Source organism: Carex rostrata, chromosome 28 (genome assembly GCF_964058835.1).
Source record: "Carex rostrata chromosome 28, lpCarRost1.2, whole genome shotgun sequence".
Classification (NCBI taxonomy): Eukaryota; Viridiplantae; Streptophyta; class Magnoliopsida; order Poales; family Cyperaceae; genus Carex; species Carex rostrata.
Genome location: NC_135945.1, coordinates 6322233 through 6343014, shown reverse-complemented (window position 1 = coordinate 6343014; position 20782 = coordinate 6322233). Strand labels below are relative to the sequence as shown.

General features: G+C 34.9%; 3 protein-coding genes across 7 annotated transcripts; 2 read left to right on the top strand and 1 right to left on the bottom strand.

Annotated features, from left to right (window-relative positions):
* Nucleotides 1–3195: 3195 nt before the first annotated feature.
* LOC144545698 (Ribosomal protein L4/L1 family) lies at nt 3196–8990 on the top strand. Its single transcript, XM_078294246.1, has 8 exons — nt 3196–3210; nt 3298–3582; nt 4381–4501; nt 5289–5437; nt 5949–6056; nt 6577–6696; nt 7631–7804; nt 8597–8990. The coding sequence occupies exons 1-8, from the start codon at nt 3196–3198 to the stop codon at nt 8696–8698; spliced, it is 1074 nt and encodes a 357-aa protein (XP_078150372.1). The 3' UTR covers nt 8699–8990.
* Nucleotides 8991–10040: 1050 nt separating this feature from the next.
* Nucleotides 10041–13321, top strand: LOC144545838 (tRNA-thr(GGU) m(6)t(6)A37 methyltransferase). Of its 4 annotated transcripts, XR_013508604.1 has the most exons (10): nt 10041–10177; nt 10295–10416; nt 10501–10598; nt 11222–11417; nt 11760–11852; nt 11948–12007; nt 12181–12255; nt 12363–12443; nt 12652–13079; nt 13234–13321. XR_013508604.1 is itself a non-coding variant. In XM_078294404.1 (9 exons), the coding sequence occupies exons 1-9, from the start codon at nt 10081–10083 to the stop codon at nt 13003–13005; spliced, it is 1170 nt and encodes a 389-aa protein (XP_078150530.1). In that variant the 5' UTR covers nt 10041–10080; the 3' UTR covers nt 13006–13321. The 4 variants fall into 4 exon arrangements, 3 of the variants coding, with proteins under 3 accessions (XP_078150530.1, XP_078150529.1, XP_078150531.1); XM_078294404.1 differs by having other exon boundaries at nt 12181–12249; nt 12652–13321; XM_078294403.1 differs by having other exon boundaries at nt 12652–13321.
* Nucleotides 13322–13755: 434 nt separating this feature from the next.
* On the bottom strand, nt 13756–19895 carry LOC144545837 (glutamate receptor 2.7-like). Of its 2 annotated transcripts, none has more exons than XM_078294400.1 (5): nt 19618–19895; nt 16373–17694; nt 15463–15763; nt 14902–15308; nt 13756–14611 (listed from the first exon to the last, which is right to left on the bottom strand). In XM_078294400.1, the coding sequence occupies exons 1-5, from the start codon at nt 19889–19891 to the stop codon at nt 14204–14206; spliced, it is 2712 nt and encodes a 903-aa protein (XP_078150526.1). In that variant the 5' UTR covers nt 19892–19895; the 3' UTR covers nt 13756–14203. The 2 variants fall into 2 exon arrangements, with proteins under 2 accessions (XP_078150526.1, XP_078150527.1); XM_078294401.1 differs by lacking the exon at nt 19618–19895 and adding an exon at nt 18968–19233 and having other exon boundaries at nt 16373–17726.
* Between the last annotated feature and the right edge of the window lie 887 nt (nt 19896–20782).

Sequence of the window (20782 nt, the reverse complement as noted above, 5' to 3'; positions counted from 1 at the left end):
TTCGATAAAATTTGGAGGTAGTGTTATATAGACTGAAATGACACTGATGTCATACTAGCCAGACTCTATATAAATTTTCTATGTTTGTTACTACAACTGTTGCATGAACTTGTTGCATTCTCATCAACAAACATAACAACAATTTTTTGTCTTAGAAAGTGACAACTAAAATTTTAGGAGGGGAAAACTTGAATAATGGTGCTTCCATTAATGCGTATGTGATATACAACTATAAGAACTTTATAGATCTAATGCACAATTCCATGATGACAATAAATGAGAGATACTTTTGAAATCTATACTCTTAACCAACATTAATAGTCATTTTAGATAACTAAATTTGCTACCTAATTAAATTGTGAAAGTATTAGACCCTCTTTTCAATTTCTAGCAAAGGACACTTCTTTATTTTAGTTACTAATTTTACTTAAATAAGTTTTGGTTGTTTAGACATCATTATTGGATTATTACTTAATGCCTTAATGGTCAATGATTGCCTCATAATCCTCTCAATGTGCCACAATTAAATTAGAGTAAAGATATTGACAGAGCTGGTTTGGCTTCATGCAGCACACTAGTTATATACCTTTTCATTTTGTCTTTTATTATGCTGTGTAAAACCAAACCAGCTTTGTCAATATCTTTACCCACAGTTAATTAGCGTTTAAAATCTGAAGGAACCTTGGCTACTATGCATTTTTGGTTAAATCAAATTTGCATTGAATTTTAGCAGAATTAAAAAAAATCCAAACAATATATAGTACATACAAACAAAGCAATATGATAAAAACTTTTAAATTAATTAATTTAGGTTAATGTTTTGTCTTAATGTTCCTGTTCATTTTCTTGATTACATAAGAGCATCTCAAACGACTTTCAAATGCAATTGCAAAGTTCTTATTGGCAGTTTCATTTCTATTTTCAAAAATATTGAACTCTTTCAAAAGCACTTTCATATGAGAAAATTGATGGTTACTATTCTTTAAAAAAATAAAATTTTGCAATTAATATTCTTTCATGAATGCATTTATTTTGCAATTACAACTGTCTTACAATTGCTAATTAATTGCATTAATGGAGTTAGCACCGAACTGTATTGACATAGAATTCCAATGAAGTGCATACATATTTATTTGAATATAAAGGCACATCACATCAGCATATGATATGAAGTTAGAGATGTAGAAAATCATAAAGCAAGCAGGAATTAAATAACATGTCCCCATTTTTGTTCAGAATTTAATGATCAGTCACGGGAACTATGTTTATTTGAGATATTAAACCTACCTACACTGGATTTGGTTTAATTATTTAGTAGGTTGAATATTTTCAGTTTCTAACATGTTTCACCTCATATTTTAAGGAACCGGGGTTGTTTTGATGGGTATCAGATTAAATTCGGTCTGATGTCCGAAGCTGTTCAATTTGTTTTAAGATCCGTGCAGATAATTTGTATTAAAATTAGTCTGTGAATTTAATTGGAATGCACAATTTGGAGGTTGGTTTTTCTATTCTATTTTTCATCAAAGCAAAATTGAGGTATAGAGAAAAATTATCAAACAATTATGTTTTATTAATTGACATTTAAAATTTTCAAAAACCTTCCAAGATAAAAACGTGTTAAATATATAAAAAAAAAGGATGGAACTATTTGAACTCTCCTTCTTTTACATAGAAACCTAGAAAAAAAAAATCTAATTTGTCAAAAAAAATCTACAAACAAATTAAATATTGAGATACCGACAATTTTTGCAAGAGAATGGTCATGCAAAATACATGAGATTGTGTTTGAAAGATGCAACCAATAACCACACACACACACAATAAAAAATTCAAAAAGTCTCAAGTCTCTATTCAATTTTGTGAAAGCATGAAAATCCAAAAATACACAGCTGGCAATGTACATATATACATATAATCATGCAATATTGTGGGGCTGCGTTATGCAATCTATTTTGTCATGAAAGTGAGACCACCTACTTCTCATGTTTGTGTTATGTTATGTATTCTAGATCAAGAATAGACTTCCCAACCTCCATAAATTATTTTTAAAATCTCATCATCTTTAGTCTAATAGGATAAAAAAATGGAGGCCCAGATTTTTTATAATAAAAAAAATGGGTTATGACATAGATGTCTCACTACACATTTTGCCACAATTTTTTCTTCTTCTAGGTATTAATTAGGAGTCTGACTAGTATAATATCGGTGTCATTTCAGTCTATATAACACCAACTTCAAAACCTATAGAATCAACTTCAAACGGTGAATCCAAACCATTTAAATCGATCTACTTCATTAGTTGTGCATTTACGTGTAAAATTTATAACTTTATGAATTTATGTGGTATCAAGTCAAGCGGTCAAATGTGTGAGTTTAAAGTTAATTTAATACATTCATTTTTCAATATTTTTACCGCTTGATTTAATACTAAAATAACTCGAAAATATAAAAAGTTTGCATGTAAACGCATCACTCTCAAAGTAAATTGGGTTGAACGGTTTAAATTAGTCGTTTGAAGTCTATTCAATCAATTTTTGTTCATAATGTGTCATGTGACACTGATGTCATATTAGCCGGATTCATTAATTAGGAATGACTACTCTATGAATTAATTTAGTAATTTTGTCATTTATATTTTAATTTTTTTATAAATACTTATATATTTTGATCTTCTTATAAAATAAAATTATATTATAGTAATTTATTCAGTCCCTAATTTTAATTTTTTTATTTTTAATTTCGTCCTGAATACATTCATGTATTGTATTGAATACTCTAAAAAAAAAAATAGTCTAGGGTAATTATCATCTCCATTTATTAAAGCTGGAGAATAGCCGGAAAAACTTCTTTCGCTTGTATATATAATATATTCCACACGGAATGATTTGAATTTTTATTTGGTGGCTAATGGTATTTTGTTGAATTCATTCCGCCGACAAGACCGAATCGAAAATGGCACGCGTCCTTTGTGACCGTCGTGTCGTGACCTAATTGGAAACTTCCTTTGGGACGGCCAAGAGGTCCTTATTCTCTGTTACGAAACCTATGTATCAATGCCTGTAATAAGTGACTAAAAGTCCAGCGCAGATTCTTTTTCCCTTCTTCAGAGATCCATAATATACAGTTTTATGAAAATTACGTAACAGAAGATCTGGATATCTTTTTCTTCTTTGATTTAAGGTTTTTCCGAGGATGGCCCCATTATCTGTATGTACACGGGCCTCCAAAGCCCATATATTACGGCCTAGTTAAAGATTATTTTGTTGGGCCTAATATAGGCCCAATATATGCTAGATCAGATCAGACGAGCGGGGCTTAAACCAGCAACCGTCCCAAAACCTCACTTGTGAAAACGGAGAGAATAACCAAGTAAACGACGAGACACCGCCGCCGTCGTGTCGGAGATCAGGCGGCGCCACCTCTATTTGCTTCTTTGTCAATAGTTTGGGTTTGAAATCTGTACTGATGCGTGGTCTGATTCGAGCGGTGGCGCTTCTGAGGCACTGTCAGTCTCAGCCTCGCAGTTTGCTCACCAATCCAGCTCCGATCGAGGCGCCTCTCCTTCCATGGATATCTAAGGTAGTTCCTCTGGTTCGAATTTGTTTGATCACTGTTCAGGTTAATTTTTTGTTGGAATGTGGGTTTTACTGGGGTTTATCAGTTTATGTGAAGGAGTGTGATGATCCCATTGCATTTGGGGGTATTTGCAATGATTAGATGGGATGATAGCTAAGATTGTCTATGGTTAAAGCTTCAGGAGCTAGGTAGGGTTCAACAAAGTACATTAACACTCTTTGACCATGGTTTCACTTGGTAGAGTACCAATATATACCAGGTTTAGTATCTATTTATAAATTGTACCACATGTGACAGGTGTCGAAGTCTTAGCATCTTATCGAGCACATCATAGACCTAGCCTTTTTGTAGACACAACCCGCTTGTTGGTACCAACAATGGTACACCCAAACAAGCATATTAGCCACATGATCCAATTATTACAGAACTGACAGAAAACAAACAAAACATGCACAGCAAAAGTATCTGAGGTTCAACACATTTCTCAGACTAATTATGCAAAGATCCAAACTTTTCATCTTTTGGTAGCCATGAACCACATGCTCAAACTGGATCTGGCAAACTAATTGGCAATCAGCATTTGCCAGCACAACACTGGGCCCGGCACCTGAATGGGAATGAGGTCCATATCAGCTGGCATCTAGCTGCATAGATTCCTCTTCACTACTGCAGCATATTTGCCTAATAATTAAATAGAGAGCAAATTGATATAATCAGACTTTTTTACGGGTCTTCCTAATTGTGTGAACTTTTGATAAACATCATGATTTTTGTTTATTTAAATATGCTTTTTATGTGCAGAATTTGATCCCCTTTTCTCCTTACAAAGGATATTCAACTCTGGAGACTCATGAAAATGAAGTGCTGATTCCACCAGAATTATTGTCAGTCCGTTCTGTGCTGACGCCAGATAGACAAATTGGTAACTCATTTAGTTTTGACTAGTATTAGATAATAGTTTTAAAAAAAAATGCTCACAAAATAGGTTGGTTTGTTGGATGGCAATGCTGGAAATTATGTACATCGGAAATTCTATTTGAATCTTTTTCTTGGCTCTTTGTTGCTCTTTAAGTGTTATTGAGGCTTAATCTAATTGAAATATATATATTCAATTCTACCAGCTCAGTACCATTCTGGTATGGTCCTCTACAGTTTGTACCATTTTGATCCGGTCCTCTACTGGCATTTGCAGTAAGTACCACTTGGTTTGTACCAATTCTAGAATTTTGTCGGTTTTACTGCTTTTAGTCAAAGGCTGAGGCTTATTCAGGTAGTTAAGCCTGAACAATGTTTTTGCTAGCATGACCTTGATATTTATTGTATGTGCAACTAACATATACATTAAAATCTCAGTTGTAAGAAAAATTAATTTTGAGTCAAATAATTGCTTCTAGTATTGAATTGCTGAATAATTAATGCATAAGGAATTTCTTTTGATTAACATATTTGAACGGGGTTTTGTTAATTCAAGTTGGACATCAGAAAAAAAGACTCACTACACATGAACAGATTTGTCACCATTAAACAAAACCTCTTTTGTGCAAATATCTCAATTTTCACGTAATCATGGCGGCAGTAACATGAATTACAAGAATATAGAGCACTACATATTGACACAGGTCATAAAATAGTTGCATGTTAATTCCTGAACTTCATCGTACGAATAAGACGATTAAATTAACAAAAGAGAAAAATAAATACTATATTAGGTGAATATGCGGATTTAGTTACAAGGGTCACAAACTTCAGAGGAGCAGACAGGGGCTTCATGGTTTTAGCTGGAGATGTATTTGATGTTCCCCTTAGAAAAGATATTATCCATCGAGTTGTCAAGTGGCAGCTTGCCAAGCGACAACAGGTTTATTCTCTTAACAAAGAATTATTTTTTCCATTACAATTATGATTTTATCCACTTTATTATTATGTCGGTGGGGAATACAGGAGGTTGGATACCATGTTGAACGTTGACGGTAATAACTCAGCTCACATTATGTATTTTCAAATGAAAAAGCAGGTCAAAACATGTTAGTATATGTATGTAGCTTCTCTTTTTCATGATACATGAAGAATGATTAGTTTATCACTGGAAATTATGGAATGTATCATTCTCATTTTTTCAGAAAAAAAAGTTTTATGTTAGTGTTTCTTTACAATTATTTTTTAGATGTTTAGCTAAGCACTATGAAAAAACTGGGAACAGGAGGGGAGTGCAAGATATTTGCATATTTTGTAGGGTTATTGCCTCTAGTGGTACATTTCATATTGGATTACACAATATGCATTATGCATTTTAGATATTGCAGTCCTCCCCTTAAATAAATTTTGCAACTTCTTGGTTAACTAAAATTTGGATCATCTTTTCTTGGCAGGGCACACATTCATCAAAAACTGTCACTACAGTGAGTGGGACTGGAAGGAAGCCTTGGCCACAGAAGGGAACAGGCCGAGCGCGGCATGGACATCTACGTGGTCCTCAGGTTTTCTTATTTTGTCCTTTTTTTGGTTTCTTACTGTTTAGTTCTAGTTAACAATAGGCCCATGTAAATGTGTCGGAGGTTGCACTTCGTACATATGTAAATTTGTAGGTTTTGCAATCAATCAATTTGCACTGGCCTTAGTTTTTGCTTATATGTTATGTTCTTTTATGTGTGTACTTGTACTCACTTGAGTCAAATACAGTTATTGACATAATTTTTTTATACAATTAAGCGTTTAAACTTGGTTACTGTGAATGGCCCATAGTTGAACGAGTAGTTATTGGGCCTCAACTGAAAATTCTGTAACAATTTTTGATGAATTGCTAGCTTATGATATCAATTTAAAAAGGACTAGGAAAAATAATCAAAAGCATTCAGTGTCGGCAGATTTATAACACAAGGTTTGCTAAACTTTCCCTCTTTTTTGTGTTGTTTTATTTTGGTACACAATCACACATCTTTAATGGTGTTGTGTTTAAATCATCAATTTCTGATTATAGTTTCGAATTAAACATGACAGTTCAGGCATGGTGCTGCTTGCCATGGACCGAAACCAAGGAGCCATGCGATCAAGTTGCAAAAGAAGGTCAGGCGTCTTGGTCTCAAAGTTGCCTTATCTGCTAGGTTGGCTGAGGGCAAGGTGATTTACTTTATTTCATCCAATTAATATACTTCCAGAGCTTCTTTGGTATATTGGGAAATGAGCTTCAATCAGTTATCTTGTAAAAATTATCCGACATATTGCTGACTTTGTTAGCTAGAATTCAACAGTTTTTTCACGCGCCACTTAGATTACTTGCATGTTTCAAATTGTGTACCCAAGGCTGGTTCTATATTCTTCAAAGCCTTGATTGAATCAAAGGACAAGCAAACAGGTTTGAAATGATGATCTTCAAATTCACACTAGTGTCAACCTATTAGTTGAGTTAAAATGAACAATCAGAGTGAGGCTATGGTACCATGCATAGCGCACATTGGTCCATACTGTGGATCATTATCTTCCGTTTTCAAAGTTTAAACAGTCGATCGGAACCGTTCAACATGATCGCTACATGAAAAAGTACTTATAGACTAAATTTATATTTTTTAGAATTATTTTACTATTTTTTTAGATAGGTAGAAAATCGCTACTTTTGAATGATCTAGAATCTTTAGATGAAGTGATTTTCTACCTATCTAAACAAATAGTACAAAATTCTAAAAAATATAAAAGTTGATCTACAAGTACATTTTCACATGGTGATCATGGTGAACGGTTCAGATTGACTATTTGGAATTTGTAAACAGAAATATTGGTTCAAAGTACGGACCAATGTGCGCTATGCATAGTACCATAGCCTCACTCGAACAATCATATGAACTTTCAGTAATTATATTGAAATTAACACTTTTGGTTTCAATGATCTGATGTTTTCAAATACACATGAGTCTGAGTTGATAGTTTCTGTAGGTATACACGGGATTTTCTAGTAGCACAGATAAGCTGAACATTGGACAGTTTCCTTTTTCTACTTAAATTCTTTCTTGTTGGATGGAATTTAATTATTCTGAATTTATTTTGATGTTGTGAACAGCTTTTAGTTTTCGAGGATTTAGAGTTACCGAGCCACAAGACAAAGAATATTGTGAACTATGTGTCCCAAATGACAGACACAAAGAAAGTTTTGTTGGTCGATGGTGGTACGTTGGATGATAAATTAAAATTGGCTACCCGCAACCTTCACTATATCAATGTGCTACCCACTATTGTAAGTAAAAACCAATAATTACATATGTCCCATTGGCGGTTGCACTTATTCATCTGGTGATGTATACCCGTAAAAGCTCTTATTATCATGTAATTATTATGTGCATTCCTGCGAAACAAGATAAATAATTTATTACCACAATAAAGAAGTAAATACTGTCTGTATGAAACATCAAGAATTCTTCTTTAAACAGAAAAAGAAGGGACATTGTGTGGTTATTTGGGAAATCTTGAAGAAGCCCAGATATGGATATAACATTCTCACTTTTACTAGGGTATCTTGGACACACATAGAAAGTAATGTTTTGCCTCATGTATGCCTTGATCGTGTATAAATTAATGTGTAACCATGTATAACCTTGAAATGACATGCACACCCCTGCAAGATGAGAATTGTTGTTCACACTTCATAGATCCTTAACATAGGAAATACCAGGCATAACTTTTGAAAGGATAAAGAAAATATGATCAATACCTTCACTTTCAGCATTTTATAAAATATATTTAGCAGTTTTTCCAAATGTCTAGTGGCAATGATGGTTATTTTGGTTATATTTTGTATAAATATTAATATTTACCATTTGTTAGGAGTACCTGGTTTCTTGTGGTTTTTTAGGTTGATGCATTTCTTAATGGATAAGATGTACCATGAACCACTGTCATGGCAGTATAGATTTGTACTAAAAATTTACTTGTTGTAATGAATTGAGACTTTAGAACATAACCTCTCCGAGCAATTGGCTAATTGTTTTTTTTCTAAAATTTCTGCTGTCTGCTTGTACATTTAATGTAGGGGTTGAATGTGTACAGCATCTTGCAACATGACACACTTGTTATGACACGAGATGCCGTTAATAGAATCGTCGAGCGCATGCACACACCTATAAACCGGTGAACCATAAGGGTTTTATCTACCTAGAGTTGCACCTGACAAATAAAGGGAGACATAGCTTTGTGCATTTTAAATTGACTGAATTGCAATTACTAGCTCATGATGCTGTTCTATGTGCCCTTGCAATATTTTTGTTACTGATGTTTTCTTGTTTGGTCAATTTATTTTTTATGAGGCAGGTTGTAAGCTTAAAGCTGTAGATCAATCTTTTCTTTCATTTTACATTTTTGCGTCTGTAGTATTGTTTTCATGAAGAGAAACACAGTTGATGCAGCTCTCAAGTTTGCCTTGCACAGATTTTATTAGCTATGTTTTTATATTGTTGTGGGAGGTGTTTGAAGAAATTAATGGCCACTCAAGGTTTCAAATGCAATGCCCTTTTTGTTTGCTTACACTAGTTTCTGTTTCTTTGGCAAATTAACCAAACTTTATTGGAATGATAAAATTTATTTGTCTTGGTTTGTTGAACTCGGCCTGGGGATTGGTTCTCTGTAGGAATTATTATCTGACTACTGGTTCCAAGCATTCAAGGCCAATTGGAATGAGGTGTTACCTGGCAAATGATATATGTGGAGGGATCCACTTACAACAACTTGAAAGTTACAACATCTTACAACATCGTTTTTTTTCCATTTTCAAAGTCCAAATCGTCGATCCAAACCGTTAGATATTCAATCTATATTAAAACATGGTTGCAGACCAAATTTTATATTTTTTGGAATTTTTTTGCTATTTATTAAGATGGGTACAAAATCGCTGTATTTATTAAAATTCTGCACCATTAAAAAACAGCGATTTTGTACCCATCTTAATAAATAGCAAAAAAATTCCAAAAAATGTAAAATTTGGTCTGCAACCATGTTTTAATATAGATTGAATATCTAACGGTTTGGATCGACGATTTGGACTTTGAAAATGAAAAGAAACGATGTTGTAAGATGTTGTAACTTTCAAGTTGTTGTAAGTGGATCCCTCCTCATGATATATTGGTAGTATCATAAACTAAGAACAATCAGAAACCATTCATAGAGATTTCCAATTTGTAACGTGCAGGGAGCTAAATCCTGTGTTTCAATATTTGCGCTAGTGCATGGTTTTAATCTGCTGAGAAGAAAATTCCTTCGCAAAGTACCAATAAAACACAAATTGTATACATATTTATTTTTTAATTTTTCTCCTTTTTAGAGCATTAATTCAAGTGATCAATTATTTCCACAATGTCGGAAGGAAATGTGTAACACTGAATTTAGTAGAAGTAAAAATGAATTTAATGTAGTGTTAAGGCCCAAAACTAAAAGGCTGATATGGGCTTGGATCAGCCCGTATACGCTAGTATTGAAAGAGTACCTCCACCTCTCTTACTCTTAGTCAAGCCTCAAGCCTCAATGGCGACCTCTCCTCACGCAAGGGAGGCGCACATCACCTCCATCACCCTTGCCTTTGCCACCGTGGCAATCTCCGCCACTGCAGTCTTTCTCTCAAGTAACTTATTTCTTCTTTACTACTGTTTTACACAATTAATCTGGGCTAACTAATAGCAAGTGATAAACCCTAAACCCTATTTGAATTGATTGTATGTAATAATATAATTTTCTCCAGGGTTTTTCTATAGGAGAAGATGCAAGGGATTGGAGGCTCGGGTTAGAGAACTGGAGGCCTCTCTTGAGGCTTCACTGGAGAAAGGGGCTGCTGAGAGGCAAGGTCGCGTCAGAGCACAGCAGGTTTAAATAATACCAATTTATATATATTACCAATTTGTATGAACAGCTGAACTTGATCCCATTTTTTAATTTTGAAATTGTTAGGCTTTGAGGAAAGCCATGACTCAACAAAGTGGGGATGGATCGAAAGAGGTATATCCTATGATACCAATTGGTACGGTTCAGTCCTGTTTCTCAACTAGGTATCAATATTTACTACAGCGAATTTTACTATGCTCATGGGAAATGTTGTGATTTTTGCAACCCCAAATATGGGGTTGTAATTTGTAATGCAATCGCCTAACTGCGAGTTTTCATTTAAAGAAAATTCACCTCATTTGGAGGAATGATATATTCAATATAACATTCTGCGAGGATTTCAATGGACTTTGTGAAAATTTTGACAATGCCATCTCTCAAGATGCTTAATTGGAGGATATAACTTAGTTCAATTAACCATAGAGATAAAATCTAGTTGTTCCTTTAAGGGTCTGCTCCTGAGTTAGGAAGGAACGGAAAGAAAAGGGAAGAGAAGGGAAGAAACTGAGGAGGTTGAATTTCTAACCCTCTAAATTGAGAGGGAGCAAATTTTGATTGAATGAATAGAGGGATTCTCCCCATTTACCTCCCTTCACTTTTTTTCACCTCTGACAATTTTAGATCGGGAGCAAGGTGAATGTTTCTCTTGCACCCCCTCCCTTCCCCTCCTCTCCATCCACCTCTTCTACCCCAACTCGGGAGCACAACCTAATTCTAAGTTGAACCCAGTATAACCTAGATATAACCATGTGGCATTGAACCCTGAAATTTCATATTATCAATGTAGAAATGGCACTCCAAGACAGCCTCTGGTCGTGCCACTTGCAAGAGCCTGTTTGGTACTTCATCCAGCTAGGGTTTCGGCAGAGGCACTTGAAGGATTCTCGGACTACTCGCATTGTTGGATTCTTTATGTGTTTCACCTAAATACAGATCTTGAGAAAATGTGGAAAGACCCGGCTCGATCCAAGATAAAAGCTAAGGTAAAACTTCCTGATTGCTGTTCCATTTTTATGACTTCATCGGTGTTGGTCGTAGATTCTACTGTGACAAATGGTTTCTTATGGTACCAATGTGTTTTATGTTAAACATAAATCCTTAATCCAAAAAGTGAATTACTCTCTACATTCCTGTCAGATGTAATTACATGTAAAAGCCAATAACAGACAGTATCAGTACATCTTGACCTGTGCAAGTAAACGGAAATAAAAGGTTCATTCTAAGTTTCTAACATTGCATTTGATCAGTAGGTTATCAGGAAACATGACATACGGTGTACTTGTTCTTAAAGAATAAAATATTTTACATTATTATTTTAATGATAGGTTAGAGTGCCTAGACTGAAAGGTGGCAAGATGGGAGTTCTTGCAACTAGGTCTCCTCACAGACCTTGTCCTATAGGTCTTAGCGTTGCAAAGGTATATGAAAGTTATGAATCAAATCACAATGCATTGGCCAATATTGTACTATAATTTACAAATTTGAGATTTTTTATGGCAACAATGCTTTACAGATAGAGGCAGTAGATGGACAAGCAATTTTGCTTTCTGGGGTTGATTTAGTTGATGGCACGGTAGCCCCTCTCTCTCTCTCTCTATCTATCTATGCGAACTTTGTATGTTATGATAAAAAAAAAATAACAAAGATAAAAGGTTTCTGAAGGAAACAAATTATTTTATATTGTCATAATATCTCTTTTAGTTTGACCACTCCCTTCAATTAAATTTTGATCTGTTTGTGCAACAGCCAGTACTCGACATTAAACCGTACCTCCCATATTCAGACTCGGTGAAAGGTGCAACTGTTCCTAGTTGGGTACAGGTTTGCTTTTCAGCAACTTTTTTTTCTTGGAATATAATGTCTCATTGACCCCTCTTGAAGTCATGTTCCTCTTTTTAATGTTTTTATAGCATTACCTGTTATAATAGGAAGATACCACTTTGGCTGTTGGGTCAATCACCTTTAGTTCAGACTTTGTTTCTTCTCTCTCCACCTGCTGGGCTCATGTGGTAAGCAACCCCTTTATCTAAAACACAATGTTAATTTTTCCTATGGTATCTGCCAACAAATATTCTTCGAGGAAAAGGCATTTTGACTAAATGTGTCGGGTGAAATTAATTTACTTGTATGACTGCTGACCTCTTGTACCTCGGTTGCAACTAGCAAGCATGACTTACTAAAAATACATAAATTTCTCTTGTTGTTTTATCTTTTCAGGAAGAGCAATCACAGTACAAATCTTTAGAACAGTTTCAAGACCTAATAAAGGAGGTTCTAACTTGGGATATTAGGTCAGTTTCACAACGCACTCGGCCCCACACTGTAGTTACAAATAAAGTTAGTGATATAGTTGATGAGGAAACAGAGGAGGCCAATTTCAAAGAAGAGCTTTCCCCCGAAACTGCTAATGCCCTAAATCAAGTGGTGTACCACCTGATCCTTGAAGGCATTGATGTTTCATACCAAATTGACGAGAACTCGAATGTGGTAGTGGAGAAGGCTAATGTTCACCCTGATTTTGCTAATAGAAGCAGGTACAGTTACTTGGCACAGAGAGATAAGGTTAGATAGCAAAATTTGTGAACTTTTTGCATAGTTGATTTAATTTTTATTTCTAGTTCCATCAATTAGTTGTTTAACATCAGGTATAAGTTAAAGCCATGCTTGTATTTTCCATATTTGCTTTTATACGATAATTTTTATTCATGCGTGAGTGACATGGATATATTCATTAAACTATATTTGCTTTTATATGATAATTTTTATTCATGTGTGCGTGACATGGATGTTTAACGTCAGGTTTGAGTGACATGGATGTATTCATGTTATCACACAGAGAAAGCCATGCTTGTATTTTCCATATTTGAGTGACATGGATTTACAAGTTTCATCTAGAGTGCTGTCACTCAAACCTTGAAACAAGATTTTGGGAATACCTCAAGAAGCTGGGGTCCATTGGGAAAATCATGCAAGGGATTGAAAGTCTTGGAGGATTTTTCAGTTTTGATTTTTTTTTGTAAACCCTACATTTTCAATTGCCATTGATAGTGTGTGGATGGTGTCTACGCCCATAAACTACAGATACATTTTGGAGAGCTCCCCTCATTGCACTGATTACACTTAACACATAACTCTTTAGGAAATAAAATGTAGATAATTCTTTTTTTGGTTGGTTATGGATTTATTAAATGAACAAGGTTTGGTGCAATTAAACTTGAAATTTGTAATTTAGAAAAAGATCTTAGACAACAATATACCAAATAAACTGACAAACACTCCAACCTTGAGCCCTGATAAAACACATGACTCATCCCCAGAATGTTAGCAATCTCTGGTTATTTCTTTGATCCTCAAAAGATGTCTGAATTCTGTGAAATTATCAATAGTTTAAATAGACTTGAAAATATAATACCACTCAAGATAATCTTGTAAAAACTGAATAGTTACCAGCTACTTTTGATTACATCCACTATACTCACTACCTACCTATAATTTGTTTTTCCATGGCTGTCTAGCCTTCCAAATTCTAATATCCATAAAGGATCCTCCGTTCGGGTTTTGAATCTTTAACTTGCCACATGGAAGACATTGCCTTTTGTCACTAGACCAAATGTTAGTTCTCATTACCTACCCATAATTACTAACTAAAATAAAAGAGCCCGCACCTTCCAATTAATTATAAATACTTGTGACTCTTGGCATGAATCACGGAAATAAACTATACTGCAAAAATGTAAACTGAAATCATGATATCTTATTGGCGATAATTCTATGGCATCTGTGGCGAAGCATCATTGTTGTGCTTATCTGGTGATGGGCCAAAAATATCACTCTTCTGGTATTCCTCTTGGCTTATAGTAGGCAAGTCTCCATTGTCATTTCTCTCGTCAGAACTCATTTCAAGGCTCATAATGCTGATCATCTTTCGCCGTTTCTTGCAAAATGACATGATAGCAAATATTAGTAGGGAGATGGTAGTAACAACTCCTGTGATGAGAAAAAGTCCCCAGAAGTTGTAAAAGTTTAGGCTGTTGGATTTGTCGATGATGCTGCCAGTGTTGTGACAATTCTTGTCTCCAATCCATTTCTTCTCAATTCGTATTATGTCGTCTCCATCAGTTATGTTTAGAATTGCATGGGATATGTCTGGAACTAGTGGAGAACCCTTCGGGAAAGCCTATATATGTAGAACTAGAAATTAGTAAGATAAAACTGGTATCCCTACTTGTATATAAGAATTAACAATTTAAAATGTAAACTGCTTCCTTTTTCTTTTCCTATTTGTGAGTTCTTCCATATTTAATCAAAGATTATGAAGAAGCTTACATCGTCTGCTCTGAGAAAAAGTGTCATGTTTATATATCAAGTATTAAGAGTTTTCATTGTTTACAAGTTATTGTTTATGTAAAGTATGCCATTTGAATTATTTTGTAGCATATAAAATTACATAAGAAATGGTATACTTACAAATCCGTATCCTGCAGTCTTAAAAATGGGCCCAACCATTGTGTAAGAATCACAATACTTGGCAAGGAACAACTTGATGTAAGGTATTGAATGAACTATTACAGACACTCCACCATTGGCACTTCCTTTTTTGAGTGCCTCGTCAAATTCCTCGGGGTAGGAGTAACCTCTCATCTTTGATTCGTCAAAACCGATCTGTTGAATTAAACCCTCCACAAATGAATCCTTTTTATATCCAATATAGTCACCCTTGTTTAACAGATCATGGATGTCGGTTACTGTTGGTTGAAGCTGTTGGACAGTAAGCATCGAGGTTAGACTAGCAGTGTAACTCGATGTCAATACAAGGAGAACAAAGACCCATACCATAACCACTATCTTCGATAGGATGCTCTCTAGTTTCTCTTCTGCAATTTATTAGCTAAATTATTAGTTTGTGAATAAAGAGTGATAAATCTGTAAACTGTAATAGCTAATAATATTTAAAAGACATTCTTGGATTCAAAGAAAGCCTTTCAGGTATCCAGAGATCATTCTTTTGTGAACAGAGCTTTTACTTACTATATGCAAAGAAGGATAGATGCACTATGGTATGAAGATGCATAGATAATGAACCCCTAAGTGGAGCTCTCATCTTTGGCTCCAAAATCAATATGGCAATGCCTGTGTAGATCACAAACACAATGCTCACTAGCCATAGGTCTGCAGTTAATGGCTTCAAGAAAATTAATGTGTTTCTATTCACGGCTTCCTTAACCGGCACAATCATTCCTATTCCTGACTCGGTGTATGGTACTGAGAAATCAACATAGCGTGTACGGTTGTATCTAATTGTAATGTCGCCTATCACCACATCATAGTTCTGCAAGCACAAATCAATTCTTTAATCAAAATTTTGTTTATGTATTCATGGGATTGATTGATCAATTATATATTGGAGTTCAGAAAGTAAAAAGAAGAAACACAAACACACACACACACACACACCTGGATACATATTACCATGATATTATATGGCTGCAACATCTGAACAGTAATACCAACAAATTGTACTCATTTTACTCTTTTAAGGACAGTTATTCTTTTATGAGTGAGGCTATGGTAATATGCATATTACACAGTGGGCTGCACTATGGGCAAGTATTTTCATTTTAAAAGCCCAAGCAGTCGATTTGAACAGTTTAACATGATCTTCATATGTAAATGTACTTGCATATCAAAATTTATATTTTTTACCTATTTAAAAAAATAGTAAAAAAATCTAAATAATATAAATTTGATGTGCAAGTACATTTTCATATGGAGATCACGTTTAACTATTCCGATTGACTGTTTGAACTTCGAAAATAGAAATATAGATCCATAGCTTTGGTCGATTCATTATATGCATATTACCATAGCATCACTCTTCTTTTATATATATACAAGAGAAGGAAATGAAACTATGCATATTCCATAAAGAGATACTTACCCGAAGATAAACTTGATACACGTAATCGTCATAACTCAACTTCAGCGAGCTCTCGGAAGTGTCTCCAAAAAGTTTGTACTCAAAAGGGACTGCATAAGGCAATCTCTTTATCGCTTCCTCAAACACATCGATAGCATACCCGCTTGCTATTATGGCATTTGTCACAGGATCTATCTCCACGTTCATGAATCCGGGTGTCGGAGTCATTCTCACTCCTACACGCAGTTTTCTCCCGCTGACCGGGATCTCCCAACCCTTCGGCACTATAATTGATTCTCCAGGCCAAATGATTGGGTTCAAATCTGGTAATGAAGCCGAGTAAGTCTTATTAGAGTTTGCATCTACTCTTCTTGATAGTCCTTGTTTTTCTCTCCAATATCCAATTTCCCTTATCCCTGTTCCAACCACATTTATTATTTCGAATGTAGAGTACTGCAACTGCCCATCTCTCAATTCAAAATTGCCATTCAATCCTTGAAACTTGATGTTGGAAATTGCCTTGAGAAGTTGTGGTCCATTAGAGAAGACAGGCAAGTGCACACAACTCGTAAAATTCTCTTCAAGTTTCGTACTTTGAACTCCAACCTTTTCCACTGCCAGTGCCAGTGCGTTAACTGTGTCGTAGGCCCAAATGGAAAATGTACTTACTTCACAGGGTTCATCATTGGGGTTGTCTTCTTGGAATCTCTTTCTCCACCTCGTTGCAAAGTTCTCCAACTTCACTGTTTTGGGTACATAAGGTCGTACCCCGAGAGCTCCACTCATTGCTCTGACTACATTTCTATTGAAACATTCAATGACATTCACCAATCCATTCGTCATGATCCATACATATCCTTCCTCCATCATCCCTAGTTCTCTGGCCTTTAAAAATAATGTAGCGCCCTTGGAAGGCGTCATGTGTACGACAAACACCCTTGTTTGCATAGTCTGTAACTTGTAGAGCTCTTCTTGGATTTGGCCATCAGTTGACGATTCACTTATTAAGCTGCGATACGGAATTCGGACATCAATCTCTTGGAGTGCGTCGGCAAGGAAGGGTATTATACCTCTTCCGAATTCAGTATCTTCATATATCGGAACTACCTCTCGCCATCCATAGGATTTGATGAGCGCAGTAATGGCATGCACTTCAGCAGCATCATTTATTGTAGTTCTTATAAAATATGGCAAATTCATGGATGAAAGGGTGGGGCTTGATGCTGAGAATGATATAACCGGTACCTGCGTTTTGTTACCGATTTTGGAGATCATTACAGCTTGAGAGGATTGCTGAGGCCCTATGATGGCTTCAGTCTTCATGTTCTGTAGCAAGTCTAGTGCTGCATGTAGATAGAAACCTCTAATTAGGAACCTAACTTAGGATCTTTTTTTTAGGGAAATTTTTTTTTATGCCACTTCAAAACATGGAAATTAGAAAATTACCACTCCAAAACATGAAATTAGTTATTTGCCACTCTAAAGTCATTAAATTTATCAAATTGCCACACTTATACATCTAATCTACATATTTGATTAAAATTATTCTGAAAATACAATAAATTTACATACTGACTAAAATACCCCTGAATTTTTCTTTCTTTTTTAATTAATAGTCCGCAGGCATCCTCATTTACCAGTAATAACAGTACATAGAGACTTGACAAATACATTCATGTAATCCTGTCCCCTAACTATTGACTTACCCCTGACATTTAACTTACATGAAATCTACGCACCTATTATTCATCTAATAGATTAGAACCAAATCAGGGTTACTGGTAATGAAGACAAATATTCATCCTCTGCCAAAGAGGGGATATGTATGTCCCACATATGTGATTTGATGAACCCGAGCAGTATTAGCTAGTTGGTGTGCTCTTTGATTTTCCCCTCTTGGAATCTTTTTGCAATACAGACCTGGATGTTGTCGTAACAGTTTCGTAATCTGAATTATCTCCCCCATAAACTCTAAATTTTTTTTCCCAATTAATTAATAAATTATGATAGAAAAACAAAGGAAGCCTAACGGAAGTGCAAGCTGCTGCGAGCTTCCTTCCCCAATCTCTCTTTCTATTCGAACCAAACCAAACCACCGTCAAACTGTGATAATTCTGAGAAAGAGAGAGAGCTCTCAGAGTTGGTTGGTTGTGTTGTTCTTCCCCTTCCCCAACCAGACACGGAAACACCTGCCTGCCTGCCTTCCTTCTCTTCTTCAAATTGAAACTAATTGCAGGTTTTTAATTTTTATTAAATTGGGATCTCTCTTTCTCCTTTCTCAACCCTCTACTCTAGCAGCTGCTACCCTTCTTCTTCTTTGCTTCCCAAGCGGAGAAGTCAGGGGACAAGGGGAGAAGGGTCCCTTCCCTTCATTTCTTCTTCTCTTCTAAATTCAGGGGTATTTTAGTCAGTATGTAAATTTATTGTATTTTCAGAATAATTTTAATCAAATATGTAGATTAGATGTATAATTGTGGCAATTTGATAAATTTAATGACTTTAGAGTGACAAATAACTAATTTCATGTTTTGGGGTGACAATTTCCTAATTTCCATGTTTTGGAGTGGCATAAAATTTTTTTTCCCTTTTTTTTATGAAAATAGTGACAGTGGAAACCTAACTTGGATCAAGGATAGGTTTTAGGATGAGCAAAGTGTGGATAATTGGTATGGATGAAGTAACAAATGTCACATAAGTGAATAGATGTGATACTTTGTCAAGCTAAAGATACAGAAATTTCAGAAAAGAAAGAGAAGGAATAGAACGAGTAGGTCAAGAACTCGAGATAAATCCGCGTCAATGGGGAAAATGCACTCTTCACCCTTCATCAATCTTTGATTATGGGAAGTGTGTGTGTGGGTGAAGTGGGGGTGCTCATTGCTTAGGTGGCGGTATGGAAGAGGTGCCGGTCTGCGGGCATTAGGTTTAATTTGCTATCATGCAGTCTTACTTAATTTCATACATGGAACTTCCTCATCAATTTTTTCTTTAAAATGTTAGTAGTGCTATGATTGTATACAATTATACAGTTATACATTTTTTTGAAATTCACTACTTGTGCAATATAATTACACAAGGTATGTATGTAGCTACAGGTAGTACATGTTAGCGTGTCGACTTAGAGCAAATTAGCATTTAGGTTTTCTACAAGGTGGTGTGGCCTATTTTCATCATCTGCGCGCATAAAATCAGTATCACTTAAAAACCTGTTTATTTATTTCTACAATAATAGTAACACTAAAAATTATCAATAAATGTTTTAATACCTGCTGATGAAGCTTGAAGGTCGTCGCTGTTCGCATCTCTCTTATGTAGCGTAAGCCTGGTTCTGTAATTCTCATGCATCGTGTAGAAATCTTCTACAGCCATTGTAATACTTGTTTGGCCAATTTTGCCTACAAGGCTTGTAGAATCAAGTATAACTCCAACATGAAATTGAGCTGGTGTGAGGTTGTTTGAAGGTTGAGATGTAGCAACTGAAAACAAGGTAATAATATAGAAGAAAATTGTTAGCTTGATTGGTCTCTCCATTTTTAGCATCAGGCTTATAGCTATAGCTAGAGTACAGTATGTTCCTCCAATGCTGCTTATTTTATAACGTTTTCAGAAAGCATATACCTGATATGACTTTGACAAAGTCAAACAAAAGAAGTGAATATAAATATGTGAACCTCACTTGCACTCAAAATGTGTTTATACTTCTCTCAGAAACATTTTTATTCTTGATGATAAGAATGTTTATAACTTGCACTTCTAGCTAGCTAGTGACTTTTTGAAAGTTGTATTTATTTAATTATTCAACAAAGTTTTTAACTAAAATTTATTTATAATCATTCAAAAAAGACAAAAATATTAACACTTTGTCTATATACTAGATATAAATATTTACGAATTCAGATATGAATAGTTTCTACTTTAAGTACAAACACTTTTGATATTATATTGCAAATATAACGAGTGCAGAACATAGGTGCAATAATAATTTGTCTATTAATATTGCAAATTGCAGTGATCAAATTTAACAGACTTGATAATAAAGTGATCAAATTTGTACAAACATCAATATTTTTTATTTAAGAAAAGATTATCTACTATCTATGAAAAAAAAAGAGTTTTATCAGTGACAACAACAATATATAACTTTCAAGAATATCATAGTACATGTTCCTCATTCCAAGTTGCTCTAAAGATATATTATGTGCAACTAAGGTTTGCTAAACACCTGATATGCCTAAATTAGATGGACCTGAAACATGAAGATAATGCTATTGAGATAATGTGCAACTAAGTTGGTCATTGGTAATATAGTAATAAAGAACAATATCCTCCGTGTGAATTAAAGTCGCGTGTTCAAAACTGAAATAAGAAATCCTTTACGGTTATTTTTTTTATTAAAGGATCCCGTGCACTTCATCATCTTTTAGATGCTAA

Bases quoted from the DNA above. Each gene is read 5' to 3' on its own strand.
- LOC144545698 (XM_078294246.1), top strand. The intron at 4,502-5,288 runs GTAACTCATTTA...ATACTATATTAG, and splicing joins GACGCCAGATAGACAAATTG to GTGAATATGCGGATTTAGTT. The intron at 7,805-8,596 runs GTAAGTAAAAAC...CATTTAATGTAG, and splicing joins TCAATGTGCTACCCACTATT to GGGTTGAATGTGTACAGCAT.
- LOC144545837 (XM_078294400.1), bottom strand. From the start codon at position 19,891: ATGCTAAAAATGGAGAGACCAATCAAGCTAACAATTTTCTTCTATATT. The intron at 15,309-15,462 runs GTAAGTAAAAGC...AATAAATTGCAG, and splicing joins TCTATCCTTCTTTGCATATA to AAGAGAAACTAGAGAGCATC. The intron at 14,612-14,901 runs GTAAGTATACCA...CTACATATATAG, and splicing joins AGACTGCAGGATACGGATTT to GCTTTCCCGAAGGGTTCTCC.
- LOC144545838 (XM_078294403.1), top strand. From the start codon at position 10,081: ATGGCGACCTCTCCTCACGCAAGGGAGGCGCACATCACCTCCATCACC. The intron at 12,256-12,362 runs GTTTGCTTTTCA...CTGTTATAATAG, and splicing joins CTGTTCCTAGTTGGGTACAG to GAAGATACCACTTTGGCTGT. The intron at 12,444-12,651 runs GTAAGCAACCCC...TTATCTTTTCAG, and splicing joins CCACCTGCTGGGCTCATGTG to GAAGAGCAATCACAGTACAA.